Source organism: Microdochium trichocladiopsis, assembly GCF_020744255.1.
Source record: "Microdochium trichocladiopsis strain MPI-CAGE-CH-0230 chromosome Unknown B0I36scaffold_4, whole genome shotgun sequence".
Taxonomy (NCBI): domain Eukaryota; kingdom Fungi; phylum Ascomycota; class Sordariomycetes; order Xylariales; family Microdochiaceae; genus Microdochium; species Microdochium trichocladiopsis.
In genome coordinates this window covers 103,683-124,480 of record NW_025763547.1, presented here as the reverse complement: position 1 = coordinate 124,480, position 20,798 = coordinate 103,683, and the positions used below count along the sequence as shown (strand labels likewise).

Sequence of the window (20,798 nt, the reverse complement as noted above, 5' to 3'; positions counted from 1 at the left end):
TCAATTCCTAGACCAGGGGATGTACGTAGGAACCTGCGCGAAAGTATACGTTCAGTCGTCCCGTGGGCCAGTACACAGCGTCGGTTCAAGTAACCTGCTGCCTTCTCAATCTCCTGCAAGAGCGTATTCTACCGTATTGTGTCGTCGCTGCTGTCAGCCTGGAGGACATGCCATCGCCCTTTTGGGGCCGCCCCCCCGCTACCAGACTCTATCGGGGCAGCGGTCTGTGGTCCTGACTCCATCTGAACCGAGACAATGACCCTTGACTATCCCTGGATTCCTTGATTGGCGGGTCCATCCTGTACGCATCCGATAGCTGTACGAGGAATATCTTCTCTGCAGGAACCGTTGCCGACAGTTGTCGGAGGCTCGCTCTCCAGCGAGATTCCAGTTCAGCCCTGCAGATATCCTCGATCAACCCCGTTCTGGTTGTTGGGTCTCCAAACTCCCCGCCCAAAATCTGAAAGGTGCCCAAACATAACCCTAGGTTTGGCTTGTCTGCATTCTTCACGATCTCCCATGCTGCCTTCCAAGTCCGGGTTCGCGTCGCCCAGCATCGGTTTTCGTATGCGACGCGGAACCCTTCCTCGGCGCACATGTCAGCGAGCTTCGCAACGTCTGCGGCTAGATCGTCGACCGAAGGTGATATCTCTTCAGCATCTGACGACGCCAACTTCTGTCCTGTCAGAGGCCTATGTCGATGTTTCTAGCAGTAGAAGATCGCTCACCTGCAGCATGTCTGTCCCGAGGGCTTCCATCACCATCAACCATCCTCGTGCCCTCGCAAAGGCATCTTCTCTTTCACTATCCTGGAGGCCTAACTTCCATCCTTCGAAGTTCACAAACGGCTTCAACATAAGGATCCCGACTCCGACTTCCTCCGCTAGAGGCTTAATAGCCCTAGCGACTTCGACAATGGTGTCGTAGTCACTCGCATCCGGTTCCTCGCCGTTCAAGAACATGCCGTATGCTAACAGATCCGGCATGGCCAATTCGACCGCGTTGAATCCTGCGCTGCAAATGGCCTTTTAACTTCTCAGGCAGGGCTGGGTGAGAATATGATCCGATGCTGCAAGTCGCAAAGGATGTCGGAATCACCGCGTTGTTGTAGGGGTATTGAATGCCCATTTTAGCGTACGACGTGACTAGTGAAATCCAGGTTTGCTTGTCATATCTTGATGGCATGTTACCGTACATGGTACGTTGAAATAAGGAGGTTGTTGTTGCTGCCAGGTATGTCCATGACGTCAGCAAAGCGCCAAGCCCCGTGATGATTTCCATCTATGACGTTTGAGTCCCAGTGCTGGTAGCCACCGTACCTCACTTCTCCGGCTCCAATCCCCTTTCATCCAGTCGGTAGAGGCGCACAGGAGACGCAGTGGCCACAACGTTAATTGGCGGGGCCGACGCAGGTTCTCGGCAACTACAGCAACAGACGCTCTACACTGACACCCTACCGAAAAGGGGATTGCCTGTACTGCAGTAGTGTTATCAGTTGGCCATAATGAAGTCGGCGATCTGCCTTCACGCAAGGGTGATGTTTTCGGTATTGTTTCTTTCAGATGGCGTCATTCAATCCCAAGCATCTCCATCCCGTCACAACATCGCGAAGCCCGCCTCCTCCAGGAACTTGCCGCTAGGGAGTATCCGATGACCCTGCACAGGGACTGGCCAAGAAAGGGGGCTCTCAATGGAGGTGGCTGCGTCCCTGAGGGCCGTATTTGCTGCTGGGCCCGGCGCGCCGGCCAATGCGCGGGCGAGCTCGCCCCGGTTGCAGTTTGCGTGGATGAATTGCCCTCTTTGGGTGCATATGCTGTATCGGACCAAAACATGTCTCCAAAATTCCCTAGACGTGGCCACCAGGGCAAGGCATTAACGACGTCGTACAGAATAACCGGGCGACCTCTGGGGCGCAACAACTATGCAAGGCTGGTCGCATGGATGTGTAGCTTACCATTCCCACGGATTAGGTCCGTATAGGGGGTGTTGGAGTTGTCCATGATAGGCGATGAGGGCAGTACGTGATGCTGAGAGCTCGTGTAAGACTGTAACTATACAAGAAACTATAGACACTGGCGAGTCCTCAAACTCATTGTCGAACACCGCATTCTCGAGCTTATGTATTTCTGTTTATGCAGGCATTTAGAATGACAAAGTCTGTCTGTGTGACCAAATGAACAATCGCTTAGGCTTCCGGCTGGGTCATTTCGCTCAATGATCCTCGCTACCCTGGTTAATCCCTGGAATGGCCTCAATGGGATTCCATTCGAGGCTGATTGCAGATAGCATGGTTAGTGAAGTCGGCGGAGTTGAGGCCATTTCGATGCTCTACATGTCGAGCAGTCTTCCATTCCTAGCTAACATCTCAGCCTAGTAGCGACGTGCATGCCTTGAATGAGACATTCAGATTGGTATAACGTAATCCACAAGTGAGTGAGCCACACAAGTGAGTGAGCCACTTCCTTATCGCCGCATTAAGCCCACATTTTCATACCCTAATAACTCTCTCATTTTAAGAGCTATTAACTTCGAAACTTCTTTATTCTTAAACGATAAGAATAATAATACTTTAGTAGCTTAAGATCTGCGATAGTACCGCTTACTTATACCTAAATAGGAAAAGTGGAGACTGTAGTGTCACGATCCTGCCTCCGGGGTCAACCGTCTGACAGGGCGCTGGGGTTGCTGTTCTGCAAGATAGGTAAAGCCTGTGCAAGATCAACTAACACTCTGCTGTCGTTCTCTCTCTGGGTTGTCGTTCGTGTCTCTTGGAAGAGATACCAGTCTCGGCAATTGAGTGACTAGTTCAAGTGTGGGTGAAACTGATACTTAGATTGATCGCTAAGGATGAAAGACTAAACTAATTACTCTGGGGGATTCAGCCCCTTTATGTATTCTTTCCTCCTCATCGCTCATGTCATATTTGTAGTGACAAACACGAACAAACACCAACAAACCGTCAGTGGATCACTGGCCCGGGTTTGTGGATCACCGTGATCCGGTTGGTGGATCACCGTGACCCTGGTGTGAGGCTCACTGGCTCACCTAGTGAGCCGGTGATCCTTCCTATCGATAACCTTTGCTGACATAAGGAGATTTCTTACGTAACCTGGGGTGTGCCCGTCCCGCGTGCATGACCTGCCCTTGTCCTTGGCCCGATCCTGCGACCTGTTGGTCGGGTCGTCACACGCAGCTACTATAGGTGCCAGTTATTACAGGACTATATGTACCTGCTTTTCTTACTATACTACGAAGATACGTAATGGAGTAAAATTGAAGAAGCGTAATAAGTATTTTATCCTTATCGTTTGGTATCTAACGTATTTTCAAGTTTATAGAACTTAAGATGAAGTTGTTAAGAGTTAACGTTTTGGTGTAAATATATACGATAAGGAATTGCACGACTCGCAACAGAGTCTGCCGTCAAAGCCGACCTCCCCAAATTTCCTTTCTGCTCTCGGAACTGAGTTCTTGGCAGATAGACCTGAAGGAAGACTAACCCGCCTTGAGCTGTGGCTGGGGCATCCTGAGCTCGCATCGACGAAGCAAGCCAGGGAGCGGGAAACTACAAAGACGACTCGTGACGCCACCTGTATGGAAACTGGGGGTCCATGACTGCGCCACTTGTGCCCCTATGCGGGCTTTGTAACGCCCGATAAGTGCACCAAGCCCCGAGGCTTGACCCACTCGGGCCCGAGTAACCCCCGATACGTGTACCCGACTCTTGGCTGGGCAACTACCGGCAATAATATTCAAACTCCACGTAGATTACCTTTTAATAAGCCTGTATATAAAAGAAATGAAAGAATATCTTCTACACTGGAACTTGCACCAGAAGCTTCGGCTGATCTTTATTATATTGCAGCTCACCTAACCCATTGGCTGTGTTGCTGACGGTTTTACCCGCAATCTCCATACACCTCGCGCCAATGACTACAATGATCGTGCTCATTACTGGTTGCAGTGAAGGTGGCGCTGGCGCGGCCTTGGCGAAAGAATTTCATTCTCGCGGCCATCGGGTCTTCGCCACGGCTCGCAATGTCTTGGGATTAGCTTCGCTGGAGGCCCTGGGAATCGAAACCCTGCCGCTGGACGTCACCGATCAGATATCTCGAGACACGGCCGCGGCGACTATTTCAAAATTAACGGGAGGAATCCTCCATATCCTCATCAACAATGCGGCCGTGTACAGCCTCATGCCTCTCGCCGACACGAACCTGGAGGATGCGCGTCAAGTCTTTGAGGCCAACGTCTTCGGGGTGCTGGCCGTGACGCAGGCGTTCCTCCCTTTGCTCATCAACGCGGCTGGCACTGGGCTCGTGGCAAATGTGAGCAGCATATCTGCCGGGCTGTGCCCACCCTGGCAAGGCATCTACTCAGCCAGCAAAGCCGCCCTTACGGCGATGGGGCATACGATGCGGCTAGAATTCGCGCCACTAGGAGTGCGCGTCACCACAATCATATCTGGGGGAGTGGACACACCGCTCAAGCGACAGGCCGCATTCGTCCCGGCAGGAAGCTACTACAGCTCCTTAGCAAATTCTATTGAATTGAACGAGACGTCCAGCGATTACACCCCCATGAGCCCAACAGAATATGCCAAGCTGGTAGCAAATGACTTATTGAAGCCTCATCCTAGACCGTTGCTCTGGAGAGGCGCTTTCGCGTCTGTGGCCTGGGGGCTGAGCTGGCTCGGCTGGGTAGGTATGATGGACAACGGGCAAAGGACACGAAGCGGCCTATCGACTATCATACGGTGATTGTTCGTAGGACTCATGTAGCTAGCCTTCTCCTAGTCTCCATGTTCCACATAATGTACAGAAAGCTCGCCTCCGGGACCGTCGCAATATACGCACGCAGCTGTGACATGGATCGAGTCAGCCAACCAGATCATCCTTATCTTGAGGGAGACCGGAAAGGTAGCGTTCTCTGTCACTCCTGGACTTTGGCACTCGGTCGCTCCTCCTCCTTACTCTCTACCTCCTTGGTCTCCTCCTCTGTGGTCTCGTCCTCCTTAATCTCCACCTCGATGGACATGGATCCGGAGACGAAGGGTGGCATCAAGGCCGGGCACGCATTCTCAGAAAACAGCCTGGCGGTGTCTGTGCCTGTGCCCCGCTCGAAGTATTCTTCCATGATCTTCTCTAGCCAATGCCCAGTTTTGCGATCTCTCGTATTGAGAATGCTCTTGAGGTCGGCTTGGCTGCCAGAGTGCGGTCGCAGCACGACAGCGACGCCTGCGACAGTGTGCCACACCTTTTCGGGCATTGGCTCTCGGCGGAACACGGATATCATTTCGTAACAGCCGTTGGGCCAAGAGTAAAGCACCACGCCGGAGCGCGCCTCCGTCACGAAGTCTGCTTCTCAGTCCGGTTGGGAACAACTCTGCCCTGCTGAGGTGGTCGCCCATGCTGCGCTAGGACTTGTGCGCTTGTACGGAGGAGAAGACCATGAAGTGCTTGGCTAAACGTGCTGGGGTGAGAGGCCCACAGATGCTGGACAGCACCAGTCACAGTTTCGCGTCGAGGAGCGACAAGTGCAACCAGCACAGACTCTGATTGGTCCCAGAACGACCCGACACCCAATAGGTCGTGACGAGATAGGCGTTATCCTTAGCTATGCTTCTCCTACACGGCTGGTGGTACTGCTTATGCAGGACACATCATCTGAGTAGGTCATGCCGCACATCGGCCTGTTTTCCACCCCAGCGCACGAGGACAACGTCCCCGCCTTAGCCTGCCGCCCTAGGTTCGGCACGATATGATTTGGCATCTAACAATCACAGGGAAGCTTAGATTGACGGGACGAAGACCATGGTTGAGGTCCGGCACTATCTCTGAGACCGCTGACAAACACTGGTATAAATAATCCGCAAGTCTCCAGTCACTTCTAGAACGCCCCCTTCTACTCCTCTCATAGCAAAGGTTGAGCCTTTTCATGATTCGCAACACAGAATCAAAGTACGGATCCCTAGCGACCTCCCCTCTGTCAACAATGGACGACGAGCAGCAGGGCATTGACCTCCATCGGAAGCGAGTACGTGAAAGATATAGCAACTCCAAAGTCATCAGCGCCTGCAAAGCACGCAGGCATCTTATTGTGCCTGATGTCATGCGCAGCAAAGAACTGAAGTGGTTGAGAGAAGAGGGTGCTCGAAATCTCGATGTAAGAAAATTCGCAGAAGACATCAGAGTCTATACAGGTACGTTCTAACATCTCCATATCCTAATATCTTGCTAAGACTCCTTCAAGAACAATTCAATCGCCCGACGGAAGAACAATTATATCAGTGGGCGCTACTCTCTGGAGAGAATTGCGAGATGAACACGATGCATTATTGGGTTATCCCGGTTAGCACTTGGAAATTGACCCTCAGACAGCCTGCATTACGCCTGCCGGTTCGAAACGACGACATGGAGTTGAACAATTTCCAGTCTTATAAAGAGACTGTGGTCGCCCTGCTCGAGCCGTACCCGTCGAAGCCATCGCCCTTTCTTAAAATCATGATCGCAGTGAGGAGAGCAGAAAGATCCATCAAAGAGCCACCAAGCTAGGAACGGTGATGCCTAGCCTAGCACGAATGCTGGTGATAATGGCTGGTAGAAATCTTTCGCTTATTAAGTGATGAGCGTCTGCTCAAAACTTGTTATCTCAAAAACTTTCAAGTGCAGTGATTAAGCCAGGAAATGACCATGTATACAGTAGCACCTAACACTACGAGTTATTCGCGACATCTAAGCGACTGAATTTATTGTGCGATCTAAGCATGTATTATGTCCTAGTAGAGTCCCACTACGCGTCTCTTGTATCGTCTGTTCCTGCTTCCGACCTCACGGCTTTGCATACTTGCAATGCAAACTTATCGGTCGTTAAGGTCGGAGCTAGGAGCTGCTGGAATGGGAAGTCTAGTCCGTACTCGTTAAAGATCTACTTGCGCAGCTCCGCGCCGATCATGCTGTCCAAACCATATAAAGCTATGGATTTACTTTGAGTGTCGATAACTCGCACGTCTAGCTCGAGCAAACGTGACAGTTTGGCGGCGAAGTGTTCCTTGACAGTCAGCACAGATTCTAAAAGCGACTGCGCCCCACGGATGGTCTCGAGTATGGTCAGCCTAGAATGACTGTCTGCCAGCGCTTTGGAGCCAGCACCCAGAGCATGTGCACAGTGGATAGTGTGCATGATGCTACTGAAGCGGGCATCATACTGCCAGAATACATCCTCGCCCACTTCGTCGAGACAGTGACGGAGTCTGGCGGGATCGAGCCCAGGGATTATTTGGTTAGCTCCAGAGCTCAGTGCGACCTCGAACGCCTCGAGAAGCTGCTCCTCATCAATACCATACACCCCCGTGCGCGTCAGCAATTGCTCAAGCTTCGTGTTCTCGGCTACCACACCGATACCGAGAACCATAGGCAGGATGATCGAGACGGGCGCTCGTGCTGCTCTTGGCCTCTGTTTATCGTGAGTGCGGTCAATAGCTTCGTGCGATCCGCGCCTGGCTAGGGCATCAAGGAAGCCGTTAGCAGCAGCGTAGTTGCTCTGTCCTGGCATGCCCAAGAGACCAGATATTGAGCTCGTCATGAGAAAAAAGTCAAGCTGCGCAGAGTTCGGGGCCTTGGAAAGTACGGACTGCAGATTCAAGACGCCATCTATCTTGGGCGCCACTGCAGTCTGCCAATCTGTGAAAGTCATTGATTGGAACAGGTTATCCTATATGTAGATCAGTCTTGCAAGTCGCGGAACGCACAACACTACTACTCTTGAATCAGGAACTCGCAGCACTTACTCTTAGCACCATTGCAGTATGGATGACACCACGAATCGGATGTTCAGAAGGGACGAGATTCACTGCAGCCTCAACGTCTGCGTAGACCGTCACATCTCCTCGAACTATAGTCGCAGATGACCCCGAGGCTTCAATATCTCGAATAAGCCTCCCAGCAGCAGGGCTGCGTGCTCCCGTTCGAGAGAGAAAGACAAACCGTCGAGCGCCCCGCTGCATCATCCACGTAGTGAGGCTGCGTCCCAGTCCGCCGAGACAGCCAACAAGCAGGTAGGAGGCCTCCTGGCTGAAAGATACGCGAGGGCGAGTAGCACATAGGATGATCTGCAGCGGCTTCTATGGAGACCGGTAGCGAACAACAGTCTTCGGTATACCGTGGCTTTCCGAGTGCGAGGCCACAGCCTGGTTGATGTCTGCGACATCAACCAGGCTAATCGGGAAGGGGAGTCCCTTGTTATGTGAGATTTCGCTCATGCTGCGGTTGGCTGATACGATCACTCGAGGCAACAAGCTCGCGATGATCTCTTTCCGCGCATGGTACAACTCAATCAAGTCAAAGGCGGCGTAAATCGCGCCACGGCTGAACGGCGCTGTGTCGAGGCCAGCGTGCGTCGAAATATCCTTTGTTCCAGGGTCGATGAAGCGGCCGGAGGGTGCAATCTGCCGCCATGCCTCGGCTGCCATGCCCGTGTTAACACTGCTGCTACCGCTGAAGACGATATCTGCGCCGTGGCCGCTAGTAAGCTCCGTGAGGCGCTGAAAGACGCTCTCGAGCTGTTCGGATGCATGGTACTTGATGATACATCTAGGATCCCGTACAGCAATGTCTGCAGGTATGTCTTCGGTGTCAAGGCTCTGTAGGACTATTGGGCGGGCACCGTGCTGGAGGGCTACACGGACTGCAGCAGCACTACTCGGCCCGGTGTTGTCCAGAATCAGGACGACGTCTCCGGGCCTGATGCGGCCTAGCTCTTCGAGGCCATAGATGGCATTAGCGAACGGCAGTAGAGATGCCACGAGTCCTTACATCTTGCTTTCTGTACCGTTTTCAACCTTATGGACGAGACTCGCACGTGTCTGCTGAAATGTTGAGAATTTAGCGGCGCTGAACCCAACGACTGTATCACCTGGCCTCAAACCCTCCACATCAGAACCAACTCCGACGACGACGCCGCCCATTTCATAACTGAACTCGTTAGCATAAGTAGACCCGTTGATGGCTAGGACTCCTACCCTTAAGAGACCGCTGATATGTACGTGGACTTCCATATGGTCTGGTCGGATGGGTTGAGTGGCATCTTAGTCATGTGAACAGTCCACAAACTTGAGTTCTCCTCGTGACACCAATTTACCACTTAACCTGCGGTCTTCGATTGCCAGAAGCGTAGTCTCGGGCTCTGGTACGCTGGCATAGGCTTTGTTCAGATGCTTGTTGCCGATGAGACGACTGATGTACATCCTACCGTCGTCGTGAACAGCAAACTCCTAATCACGACGGCTACTTGTGTCAGCTGGTTCGCTTATAACGGCGTGTAGAGGCATCCGCTGCAGGTTAGCTATGCGCAGGATCCCCTTGACCATGACTTCGTCGCTGAGATCAGGATGTAGGTCCAGCGTTTCGAAGTCGAGAGAACATAGCTCTGCCCTAGCGCACCGGGCAAGTCCCTGGACGAGAGCAAACTCCGGCTTGCAAGCCACAATCGCGCCACCTGCAGAGACCCAGAGCAGAGACGAACTAAGTGTGACGATTTTCTGTACAGCAGCAAATTCTGCCTCTACCATGGTGTGAAGCAAGGATGTGCCTTCGAGGTCGGCGAGTAAGATGACCTGCCCCATGCCTTTAGAATGCAGGACCCTAGGGGCTGCCAGAAGCTTGCACGTCTCAACCACGAAGCCTTGTTCACGGAGGACATGTTGGGTCAGTCTGAAAACTCGGGGGATAATGCTCCGATATACGAGGAGGACGGTTTTGGACTGTAGCGCGGTGAGACCTGAAGCGTGCGAGGCTTTGATGTGGTAGATCGTCTGGTCTTTAAGATGAATGACATCAAACCCAGACGGCCGTGCCTCTTCTGTTACGGCCGTAGCGATGACCCCCGGACTACTAAGATTGTCCATCAGCGATGCCGGGATACTTCAAAGTGAGTCGGCTACAATCAGTCCGGGCGGATTCAAAGGCTGCTGGGAACTTGCTGGCGCATCGTATCTCAGAGACCCGTTCTCTACGACTTGTACGTTGGCGAAACGAAATCCGTCGAGAGCTTGTACAGCTTCAGACTTAACCTCTTCGTCTACGATTACAGTGTAATTGGTGAGCGGATGTCTCTCCAGAGTGTGACGTGCAAACCGGAAACCAACTTCGACAATATGACAGCCTGGATCCTTGAACAGTGCCAACTCTGCTAGGTCAACGGTCGAACTGAGAAGACGCGCGCCCTTTTGGTCCCCGTGGTCGTCCGACAGGCTTTCGAGCAGGGCGTCGAGGTCAAGATTCCACGTTACTGCGCCATACGGCTGTGTAATCCCGTTCAGCGGGTCAACTGAGCTGTCCTTTTGCGGCAGAGCGGCTTCGTACCTTGTCGTCCCTGCATTGACGATATCCAGGACAAGTTGTCCATCGGAGGCGGTCATCTGGGCACTGACTTTGAACGATCGCGCTCCTCGCTCTGTGGTCCACGCATATCCACAACTAGTCCCAGCTTCTAGTTGAGATTCTGTGGGAGGATAGAGAGCTATTTCTTCAAAGTATGTTAGCACAACTCCGGAAGTCATCGCGCGGGTTCGGCCAGCATGAATGGCTGCTATGCATAACTGCAGAATGGAGTCGACACACGCGGGGTGCAAGGCGTAGCGGGACTCTCCAAGCTCTCTATCCACGCATCGCTTGATTGAAGTCGTGCAGCGAGCAGCATGTTGCTGACCATCGAAGCGGATGTTGTCCATGTCCTGAAATGTCGGGCCGTAGTCAAATCCGACTTCGCGGAGCGCCTTGTTCCACGCTCGGCCGCTCGCTCGCTGCGGGAAATCCGGGATTCGTCGAGGCTGTTTTCTAAAGCTTCTATCGTCACTGCCTGTTCTTGTGACAAGGCGAATCCTGCCAGTCACATGCTGCGAGACTATGCCGCGATGATTGCTGGCGACGGAAACATCGTGGCTCGTCGACGACATACTGAATTCGAAAAAGCCATTGTCGGTCCTGCCCGCCGCTGGCCACAGGCTGAGTCGCACCTCAACACCGTCTTCCGCTTCTGGGACCGCAAGGGCGGTATGGATTTTCACATCACGCAAGATGTAGCCGTCTATCACACCTTCCGCGGCAGTGTACCCGAGCTCACGCATCTATGTCAGGGCTTCGATAGCCATTGACATGTATCCTGCCGCCGGGAATATATACTCACCCCCTAGGCGATGATGCCTGAGCCAGGGGAGGTCTTGGAGCCGCAGCAAATTGCGCCACGTTGGCTCCAATGGGGATGAACCGACAATTTGCTGGCCAAGAAGATCATGACGAGGGAAAGCAGGTTGCCGGTGCTCGCGACTCAGGTGGCTCTCGGCCCACAAAATTCGTTCGTAGTTCCACTGGTATAGCGGGAGATCGACAACGGTTCGACCCTAACCATAGGAGCCAGGCTGACAATCATGGGTACTGTATGCTCGTACGATTTTGGCTCTGTTTAGCGTATTGTAGTTGCGCAGAATGAGCTCGCCAGCTACCTGGAGCAGCCTGACAGCACCGTTTTCGTTCCGTAGTAATGTCGGGAGATAATCAGCTTTTTTGTAACCCACGTGAGTTTGGATCTGTCTGATGAAACCGGACAAGGCCGAGTGAGGCCCGATCTCCAACATTAAGTCGACGTCCGAATATTTCGCAGTTGTTAACAACTTCTGGATGGCCTGGTCGAAGCGAACCGGACTTTGCAGATTCTTGCTCCAGTATGTCCCGTCAAGAACAGTGTCCTTGGCTAACAGGCTGCTCGTGACGGACGATATCATAGCCACGCCACTTCCTCGTTGGAAGTTCATCCACCCCGCCTTATCAGCGGTCGATGCATGAGCCCAGTCAGCTCTAGCTTGGCTGATGAGTTCCTCGTACTTGCTAGCCACATCGGCCATGTGACGTGAGTGATAAGCCTTGCCACCAGTGCTGACCATACGGGTGAAGACTCCGTCGGCGTCTAGCCGACCCTTTACGGCTTGGATAGCGTCCACATCACCGCTGAGAGTTACGCTGGTCGGGGAATTGTAGCATGCTACTTCGACCTCCATCATCTGGGGACTGCTGAGGTATTGCTCCTTCAAGGTCTCGGCGCCTATGCCCACCGCCAGCATTGCGCCGTTAGCGCGAACACCCCGGGCGACTTGACCGCGATAGAAGGCAGCCGTGATGGCCTCTCTGGCCGTGAGGAGCCCGGCGGTATAAGCTGCCGCGATCTCCCCAGAAGAGTGTCCTACAGTGACCGCGGGGTGCACGCCCCAATCATCTAGGAGTTGGACCAGCGCGACTTGTACAGCGGTCGTAAGGGGTTGAGCGAACTCTGCTGAAGCGATAGGCGAAGTGGAAGCTTCTTCGAGTAATAATTCCTCGAGCTTCCAGCTGGGCCTGTCCCGCAGGCCTTGAAGTACGTTGTCCAGCGCTTGAATCGAGCGAGCAAACACAGAGCTGTACTTGATAAGTTCAGCACCTACTAAATCACAAGATAGGACGCATTAGCCTCGTTAAATCTAGCGTTGGGGGTGAAACATGGCCGAGTAATTCTAGTGCTCGACTTACTTCGTGGCCACTGTGCTCCCTGACCTGTGAACACAAAGCCCACTTTCCTGCACGGCTGATTTGTACCGCCGGATACAAACGACTCTGTAGCAGTCGTAGAATCTGAGCTGAGAATCGCACATAGGGTCCGCTGGCTAGCTACTAGATACGCGTTACTTCCTAGGTTGGTCCGCCTCGTAGTGAGCGTATGCGAGAGATCAAAAGGCTGTAGCGGTCTAGCACTTTGGCGTGAGCCGCAATGTTGCGCTGCAAGGTCGCCGTATTATGTGCTGAAAAGGGCAACAGAAATGGGCGGTCATGGTCGATAACTTGCCGAGAACACTTCTCTGCTGTCGTGCTCTTAGGATCGAGAAATTGCCGTGTTGTTATCTCACCACCGACAGTGTGATGCTAGCAATAGTACGTATAGCTAGCAGATCTCTCTGTACTACCGCCCAGCTGAGGGACGATGGAGTCGGCGCCTTCAATAATAACATGGGCATTGGTCCCACCATATCCCGAAGCGTTGACCGAAATCCGCCGGACAGGAAGATGAGCAGGGAATGGCAGAGATTCTGTCGGTACTCGCACTTGCCACTCGTTCCACTTGATGGCCTTGCTTGGCTTGGCCACGCCATAAGTTGGCGGAATGATACCGCGTTCAACAGCCAAGACAGCCTTGATCAAAGAGGAGAGACCGCTAGCAGCCCCACTGTGGCCGACATTGGGCTTGACGGATCCGATCAGCAGGGGCTCATCGCATGTGTTCCGGTTCGTGTTCAGCGCTACAGATATCGCCTCCGCTTCGAGAGGGTCGCCAACTGGTGTGCCGGTCCCGTGACACTCGACATAGCCTGTCAGACGGGCATCGAGATTGCCCCCTCGCTGATAGGCTTCCATCATCACTGCAGCCTGACCCTCACAGCTAGGCTGACTGATGCTCACAGCAGTTGTTCGACCATTAGCATTGACGGCGCTGCTCCTGATGACGCCCCTGATGGGATCACCATCACGAATGGCATCGCTCAACCGTTTGATGTACACCGCACCGACAGCCTCAGCGCGTCCGTAGCCGTCAGCGCTGTCGTCAAAAGTGTGGCAAGTCGATGTGGCAGACAGCACGCCGATCTTTGCGGTGTTCATGTGCTGATCTGCTGCGATGATCATGTTCGTCCCGCCGACAATGGCCGCCTCGCATTCGCCATTGCGGAGCGCGTTGCAAGCATTATGCAGAGCATACAGCGACGAAGAACAGGCAGTGTTACACATCATGCTAGGCCCTTTCAGATTGAAGACGTGGCTGATGCGGTTGCTGATCATGCCAGGATCGACGGCCGTTGCGGCGACGCTGTGCCGAAAGGAGGGCTCACGAAAGGCCATCTGCTGCCAGTCTGCGGTAAAGCTGGCTGCGTATACTCCAGTACGAGTTCCTGAGATGGCCTCAAGCGTGATGCCACCAGCCTCGAGAGCTTCATAGACAACCTCCAGTACTAGGTACGTCGAGCAGGAAGGTCAGCTACTGCGTTAATGGTTGCGATTCTTTGGGGTCCTTTGTACAATTGCACGCTGGCTTACATTTGCGCTGTTGAGGATCCATCCACCTAGCCTCGATAGGGGTGATGCCGAAGAAAGCCGGGTCAAAGCCTGTGAGATCTTCCTCAAGGAAGTAGCCGCCCAAGACATTGAAACTACCTGGACGACTGTTGTTCTTGTGGTAGTGGGCATCAATGTTGAACCTGGATGAGGGCACTCGCGGGGTATGGCCGGTTCTCTTTTTCATCATCAGATCCCAAAAGTCACCCGCAGATCCAACCTCGCCAGGCAGTCGACATGCTAAAAGACTAAATGTTAGCAGGTTCATTACTGCGTATTGTCTCTATACTGACCCATTCCAACCACGGCGATTGGCTCGAGTTGCTCGTGCAATGGCTTCTCTGAATAACGAGGAAATGTCATTGCCGGGTACTCCTCGTCAGCGACTCGAATCATAGGTATATAACGATTCGCATTGTCGCATTGATCCTCAGATACGGAAGAAGCACAAATCGGGGTCGTTACTACGCCAGACATAATAACAGGATACTTCGGTGCATGAGCTCAGTTGAATTAGTGGACGGAAAGAGCATCTACTCGAGCGAAGCTACCACGATGGTGAAATACTCTAGTTCGTACCTGCAGCCGGCTACCATCCTCTGTTGTAATGCTCCAGAATCGACGTAACAGATAGTCTTCAGCCTGCCAACCTACATTTCGGTCCGAAACGCGAGGCAGGCAACCATGCCTGTGCCACTCCCATTGCTAGATCCAAATTTGGCTGCCGGCAGAGGCAGGGGGCACATGAGAGTGGATCACAGGTAGAGGGAAGCCCCGCCACTCCGTCAGTGGGGTTGGGGGCCCGGGGGGCGTGGGACCGAGGGGGGCGTGGTTTGTGAGGCTGCTTGAACCCCCCGAGCCCCACGATGAGAATGTCGCTCATCCCTTGAGATACCTTGCTCCGCCAAGAGAAGCCCGTCTCGCAAGCAGCGACGCTTTATGCCTCACGATCGTGACGCCCATCTCACCCATGCCGAAAATGAGTCTGATTCCTAGATGAAAAGCAGCGACACTGGTCTCGTACCAGCACAAAAACCCATTAGTTATCTGCAATAGAGATCGCGCTTGATGATGCTAGCACAAATCAACCAGGGGGCACGTACAACATGCACACATTAAGATGAACGTTAGGACGAGAGCTAGTAAGAGATAGCCCGCTGTAAGTTGCCTATGTGGTTTGCGCCCACACTGATGCTGCCAGAAACGATACGTTGTGCAACACACTGGCATAGCTTGAATGCCTGCTTCAAGCGCCCACGCGCATTGGGGTAGGTCTTCGCTCCTACCTTCCAGACCCAGCAAACCATCTCCAAAGGCATTCGAGCTTGGAAATCCTTTGTAGGTATAGCATCGTTGGAGGTCATCGTTGTGCGCAGGCGGTGAATCCATGGGCAAGAACTTTGGAACATTGCGATTGGACATGATGGTAGCATCGCCACTACTGGCCACGCCTGGATTGGATTGCTCATCGCTAGGCTCATGAGCTCTGCCACGGTGTTCGTCTGCGACGCCGCTCGGAAGGTCTTTGTCGCCTGGCCGATTGAGATCTGAGCCGCTGCCGAGAGGATCTGGAGTCGTCGGAGTGTCGTCAGCGGTCCTGGCGGGCTCGATTGCCTTGTCGCCAGTGGTCGCTACCGCGTTTGTGGAGACTTGTGCTTCAACGTTGGTGGACATGCCGACCCCATCGCGTTGTTCATGCAGGTTGCTGCTTGCATGGGTGGTGGTGTCCGTCATGCTCTCGCCCTCGGTGCCTTCTGTGGTCGTGTTGTTGCTGGCACAGCCACTGTCAGGGCTTGTCGCAGGCGTGGAACCATCCTCACTGCTGCTGGCGGATCCATCGTCGGGCGTTGGTGCACTGGACGAAGGCACTTGGCCACAGCTAAGATGCTGCTGAAGAGTATCCGCCGCTCCTCCGTCGCTGCTGTTGGCTTGCTGATCCTTCTCGACCGTCGGCGCCGCTGGTTGTGTCTCAGTAGTATCGTTGATCGGCGCGATCTCTTTGTTGGATGCAGCAGCAGCAGGCTGCTGCTGCATGTTGGGAGACAAGAGACGGTCAGATGCAGGCGCGACGCGACGAGGACGCAGCGCTGAGCTGGCCGAGACCTCGTTCGATGTTGCCGTCTGGATGTTAGACGTGATGTCTGTGGAACTTGTATCGGAATCTTGGCCTTGAGATTGGGGAGATCGTGCCTTCGTGTCGCCCGCCTGGGTCTGTTCGCGTATGTTGAGCCAACCCTGCTTGAAGATCTCTTCAAGCGTCTCAAGCTCTGCCCGGCTTCTCGAGAACCTGTCTAGGACTTCTTCGGCGCGCGACAAGAGTTGTTTCAGGCGGGCGCAGAGAGTCGCCCCATCACTGGTGCTGGCGGTATTGTGGTGCGAGGCGAGATTAGAAACGGTGCCAAGCACGCCTCCATCTTGGTCTGCGGTGTTTGGCGCCGATGCTATGGCTGACATGGTCGTATGACGGTCAGTCGCTGTCGCTACTCGCGCCGGAAGAATAGCTGACACCGTCGTGCGCACTGCGTGGCGGTCGTTCAGATGTGTTGAACGTGATGGCTGTCCCCGGATGTGAATTGGGGTGAAGTTGTTTATATGTCGGGCCTGTGGAGCTGGCTCCTCACAGCAGCCTTCTTCGAAAGCGCATTAGCGTCAGCCAGCCCCTGTAAGAAGTTACAGGCCTTGGCAAACACTGCTCGGAGCCTCGTCAGGACGCGACTGGCGCGGTGTGCCTCACCGGCCCAAAGTATCGGCCGAGCCTTAATATGTATGACTGGATGAATCCTGGCCAATGTGCATGACAAGTCACCGCTCGGGTCATTGCGAGTCCTGGAGCAGGAAGCACTGTGCCGGGGCCTCCGGTTGCATCCCGGTTGGTCCACTTGAGCAAGGAATGCCACCCCTGCCATCGGACGGTCGTCGTGAACCAGCCTGGTGTTTCGCAGACAGCCCTAGCTTCTACTAGTCCCGCTCAAAGGTCCAGGGTCTTCTTACGCAATGTGATGTTGGCAGCGCGCCAGTCTTGTGCACAGGCCATCGCTGCAGACGGGCAGGGACAACCCAGCCTCCTTGACTCCATTTTGTGCCAGTGGCAAGGGTCTTTCTTCCCCCTGCTGAGCGGGACGTCACCTCCCTGTCGCTTAACCTTGGTCGATCAGACGCAACGCAAGGATCGACCCGTACTCTACTTGGAAGGGCAAAGCCTTTGTGTGGCTCCTCCTGGCGATTCGGCACATGCCCCTGTCTTGGTTCGACGACAATGGCTTGCTTCTGACGCTCATCCCTTGCAGGTAGGCGTAAGGACAACTCACCGATCCGAATCTCTCTCACCTGCAGAGGTCCCTCTGTTGCCCAGCGGACCCCTTCAGTCTCCTCTGGGGCGTGGGTGGCCTCATCCGTCGAGAGTACCCTTCTCCACAACGGGACGCACGCCTTGTGGCCTTCCCGTCTCGGTCAGCATCGCGCCTCTTGATGTCCGATCGTTCAGCGTAATGTTCGGCAGCTGAGTCACATGCACATGTCCTTGGGCACTAGTTTGAATGCTGTGGTATTGTTTACTTTTCTACAAGTGAACAGCTTGCGCCACCACAATAGCATGCGTCTAGTAAGGCACCTCAGGTGCTGCTCCCTGATTTTCAGGCGAGGATTCGGCTTTGCATCCCGTCTGACGCGTGTGTGAGCTCGTTCCGTGACCAGAACCAGATTCGCAGCTGTCATAGGTGGCTTTCTGAGCATTGCCACCCCTATAGCGCCCTCTCTTCGAGCCTGCGGACCCACGCTGGCGCCGTTTGCCTTGCTTTCGATCGATTTTCGGGACGAGCTCGCCCGGAGACGGGTAAAGGACTCGGTTTCCACCGTTGATGTTGAGCAGGCTTGATCCCACCATGGTCTCTGTGCCAGCAATGGCCATGCTATGCTCGTCGTGCAGCTGCGTTGAAGTACCGGCAGACAGATCTTCGCGCAGCCGTGCTTCCGGGCTCTGTAGGACGGCATTTGGGGCTCCGCTGTATGCTGGACCTGGAGAGGAATACAGAGTCTCTTGATAGATGCTACCCGGGGACTGCACGGTGTTCCAGCTCGAGATCATTGTCTCTGGTTCGTGATAAGTCTGGTTGCCTTGCAGCTCTGGTAGCTGTGCCTGAGCAGGGCGAACTAGGTCCTGCATCTCGACAGGCGGAAGCGGCATCAATGGAGGATAGTTAAGCTGACTAACGGCACCACACGTCGGCAGGACTAAGTGAACAGTCGCTAGGATAGTGTATGGACCGGTGACGAGTAGTGGCCCCGTGGGGTCAGGGAGCCACAGCTGCGAGGAGTAAGCGTTGAGTCCGTCTGTCGCTTGTGGTTGTGAGGAAGTCCATGACCCGCAATTAGCGTCATTCTCCTCGCTCACTCGGTGACCATGGACAAGGCTGTACTGCGCCATGTGTCCGGGATTGACGAGGTGCGACTCCGGAACCATATCCTGGATTGACGGCAGTCGGACTTGGGCAGGCTTAGAAGTCATCGCATGTGAGGTGCTGGAGAGCAGAGACTGTCCTCTCAAGTCGTTTTCAGGGCACTCTGGCTGACTCTGGTGATGCTACGGTAGTTGGCGTGGGCTACTTGGAGATTCGGGAAGTCTAAGGACTCAGGCAGCAGACCATGTGGGCTCTTATTCTTTTGATCAGCTAGGAATAAACGAGAGTCAGAGTCGATTGACTGGGCGCTCACGTTGTAAGCTTCACCAACTGCACTCGAATGGGCAGCAAGGCCATCCGAGATCTGCGAGCGCTGAAAATGGAGCCCCCCCACAGGACCCCAGCTCCATCCACTTCGGTACGCTAAGCAGGGCGCTAATTTGTGCAGCTGGTTTCTAGCGCCGCAGCTTCCCATGTGCCAAAGAGACTACTCTCGGCTCCTCCTGGTGCTGCGCGGACACTCCGCCGTTGCTCGTGTGCGTTCGAACATAGGAGCTAGTCAAGTCTCAGAAAGGCATTGCACAATACTGTACGCTATACTTTGACGAGACCCCTTCGCCGGGACGCTGGCTGATGAGCATTGAAGTGCCTACGTAGGAGACACCTCGTACAAGCTATCGGAAGTATCATGGAGCTGGTTGTTGAGAACGCCGCGCCGAGGTCGAGCATGGCAAGCTCAGAACGCCTTCCTTCACAAACCTCCAGGGCTTGCCGGAGATGGGCGCGCGGAACCACCTCCGCTATGCAACGCTTACATGGGTGGAGCGGCATGGCATCCGCGCCCCTGTAGAAGTGGAGCCCCACTGGCAAGCAACCCTGGGGTCCTAGCTCCCTCGAGAATGAGAGCAGCCAGAAATGGAGCAGCGGAGTGCGGGGCAGCAAAGAGAAGGAGGCGCCAAAAATGGAGCGCGGCTAGAGGACCCTGCACTGACACAGTTGCGGCTTCTTGATCATTTGGCACAGACAGGGCCTCGACACGTTGCGACGATCAGAGCGTCCATTCAGCCGTTGTCTCTGAAGTGGCGTTGCCCTATCGACAAACATGGTTCCCCCGAGCACCTTTGGTGGTAGGAAATGCGAGCCCTCCACTTTGATTATGTATGTTTCTTTCTCGTGAGCTGCCCTCCTTCTCAGCGGCTTGCTGCCGATATTTGGCTCATTCGTTCCGGAGCTGGCACTTCGAAGCTTGACGCACTCCTCCTTGGCCCCATTCCAGTATCATGTAAAGCCATCATTGTGGTTGTCACTCCGGCGATCGTGCTCGAGTAGTTGCATGCCGAGATTGAGGCTCTGATGACATCAGCCTCGAGTTGCTTGGCCAGTCGGAAATGGCATCAGTGCGTTTACAGCGAGAGGAGACGAAGAGAACTTCCCAGCATGGTCTTCATTTTCACCAGTTGCCAGCGATCTCACATCGCGCAGTCTCCTCTTGGTGATCCCCATAATATGTCTCAGCACTAGCACATGAGTGTAGCGTCGTGGTGGCATTTACACGAACATCGTAGCTTGCTGGACGCTCTACCACCTTCTGGATGACGTCGCTCGTTTCCGATAGTGTGTGGGCAGTGTTGCCGCCCACGCGCCTCCCGGGCTTTGCCACGATTACTTCCGAGATGTTATTGACTGTTTAAGACCGTCCTCCTAAACAAAGGTGCTATCATAACAAGCCGCGCACTATATGGTGCGTACTTCGGACAGAGAATCAAGGCACAGCTCTCGCTTTGTGCGCCAAAGTATGAGTCAAGGAATAGCACGAGCGTACAAGAACGAGGGAGCAAGGCTGGGCTCGAGGACAATCGCCAAGCGCAGGAGATAGAGCAACAAGTCCCGGATGGACGATGAAGACATGCACATGTAGAGACAGCCCCTAGCCTTAGTACTTGATCGATCTCCATTAGTAGCAAGCGAGGACTAACCCAAGCTCGGGACCAACCCTCTCTCAATATTTCCCATCACGCCACGCCATCGTCGGGCCCAGGTTCATAACTTCTTGCTGCGAAAGTATCAGTATTGGACATGTCTACACAGCGGTAGTACTGTACGATTTCGAAGCTACGCTCAAGAAGACGACTCTCGTTTCGATATCGAGAGCTCTTGCTTGAATCTGTCCCCTTCCTTCGACGTGCTGGAGGCTTATTGGAGGGCAAAATAATTGCGTCCCCAAGAAGATCGCCTTCTTTGTTAAGAATAAATGAGATATCCATGCGGGTGT

At 54.0% G+C, this 20,798-nt stretch overlaps 6 protein-coding genes across 6 annotated transcripts; 1 reads left to right on the top strand and 5 right to left on the bottom strand.

Annotated features, from left to right (window-relative positions):
* Positions 1-60: 60 nt before the first annotated feature.
* B0I36DRAFT_407020 (xylose isomerase-like protein) lies at positions 61-1,110 on the bottom strand. The gene is made up of 2 exons (XM_046161835.1): positions 729-1,110; positions 61-673 (listed from the first exon to the last, which is right to left on the bottom strand). The coding sequence occupies exons 1-2, from the start codon at positions 984-986 to the stop codon at positions 209-211; spliced, it is 723 nt and encodes a 240-aa protein (XP_046013424.1). The 5' UTR covers positions 987-1,110; the 3' UTR covers positions 61-208.
* Positions 1,111-3,807: 2,697 nt separating this feature from the next.
* B0I36DRAFT_319653 (short-chain dehydrogenase/reductase) lies at positions 3,808-4,777 on the top strand. Its single transcript, XM_046153442.1, has one exon. It carries the CDS (start codon positions 3,930-3,932, stop codon positions 4,758-4,760), a length of 831 nt encoding a protein of 276 aa, XP_046013423.1. The 5' UTR covers positions 3,808-3,929; the 3' UTR covers positions 4,761-4,777.
* Positions 4,778-4,932: 155 nt separating this feature from the next.
* Positions 4,933-5,268, bottom strand: B0I36DRAFT_361374 (uncharacterized protein; the record flags this gene model as incomplete). The annotated part of the gene is made up of 1 exon (XM_046158466.1): positions 4,933-5,268. One exon carries the CDS (start codon positions 5,266-5,268, stop codon positions 4,933-4,935), a length of 336 nt encoding a protein of 111 aa, XP_046013422.1.
* A 1,659-nt stretch (positions 5,269-6,927) lies between these two features.
* Positions 6,928-14,525, bottom strand: B0I36DRAFT_373300 (uncharacterized protein; the record flags this gene model as incomplete). The annotated part of the gene is given in 17 exon segments (XM_046160179.1): positions 6,928-6,974; positions 6,987-7,713; positions 7,790-8,122; positions 8,144-8,808; positions 8,830-9,060; positions 9,139-9,271; positions 9,365-9,920; positions 10,002-10,417; positions 10,430-10,880; positions 10,950-11,085; positions 11,185-11,398; positions 11,447-12,471; positions 12,558-12,762; positions 12,780-12,886; positions 12,986-14,026; positions 14,112-14,369; positions 14,423-14,525. The coding sequence occupies 17 exon segments, from the start codon at positions 14,523-14,525 to the stop codon at positions 6,928-6,930; spliced, it is 6,648 nt and encodes a 2,215-aa protein (XP_046013421.1).
* A 582-nt stretch (positions 14,526-15,107) lies between these two features.
* B0I36DRAFT_98933 (uncharacterized protein) lies at positions 15,108-16,708 on the bottom strand. Its single transcript, XM_046163700.1, has one exon. The coding sequence runs from the start codon at positions 16,581-16,583 to the stop codon at positions 15,204-15,206; it is 1,380 nt and encodes a 459-aa protein (XP_046013420.1). The 5' UTR covers positions 16,584-16,708; the 3' UTR covers positions 15,108-15,203.
* A 1,232-nt stretch (positions 16,709-17,940) lies between these two features.
* Positions 17,941-18,735, bottom strand: B0I36DRAFT_319649 (uncharacterized protein; the record flags this gene model as incomplete). Its single annotated transcript, XM_046153441.1, has 1 exon — positions 17,941-18,735. A coding segment is annotated over exon 1 (693 nt), but the record flags the coding sequence as incomplete, so codon positions are not given.
* Positions 18,736-20,798: the final 2,063 nt, after the last annotated feature.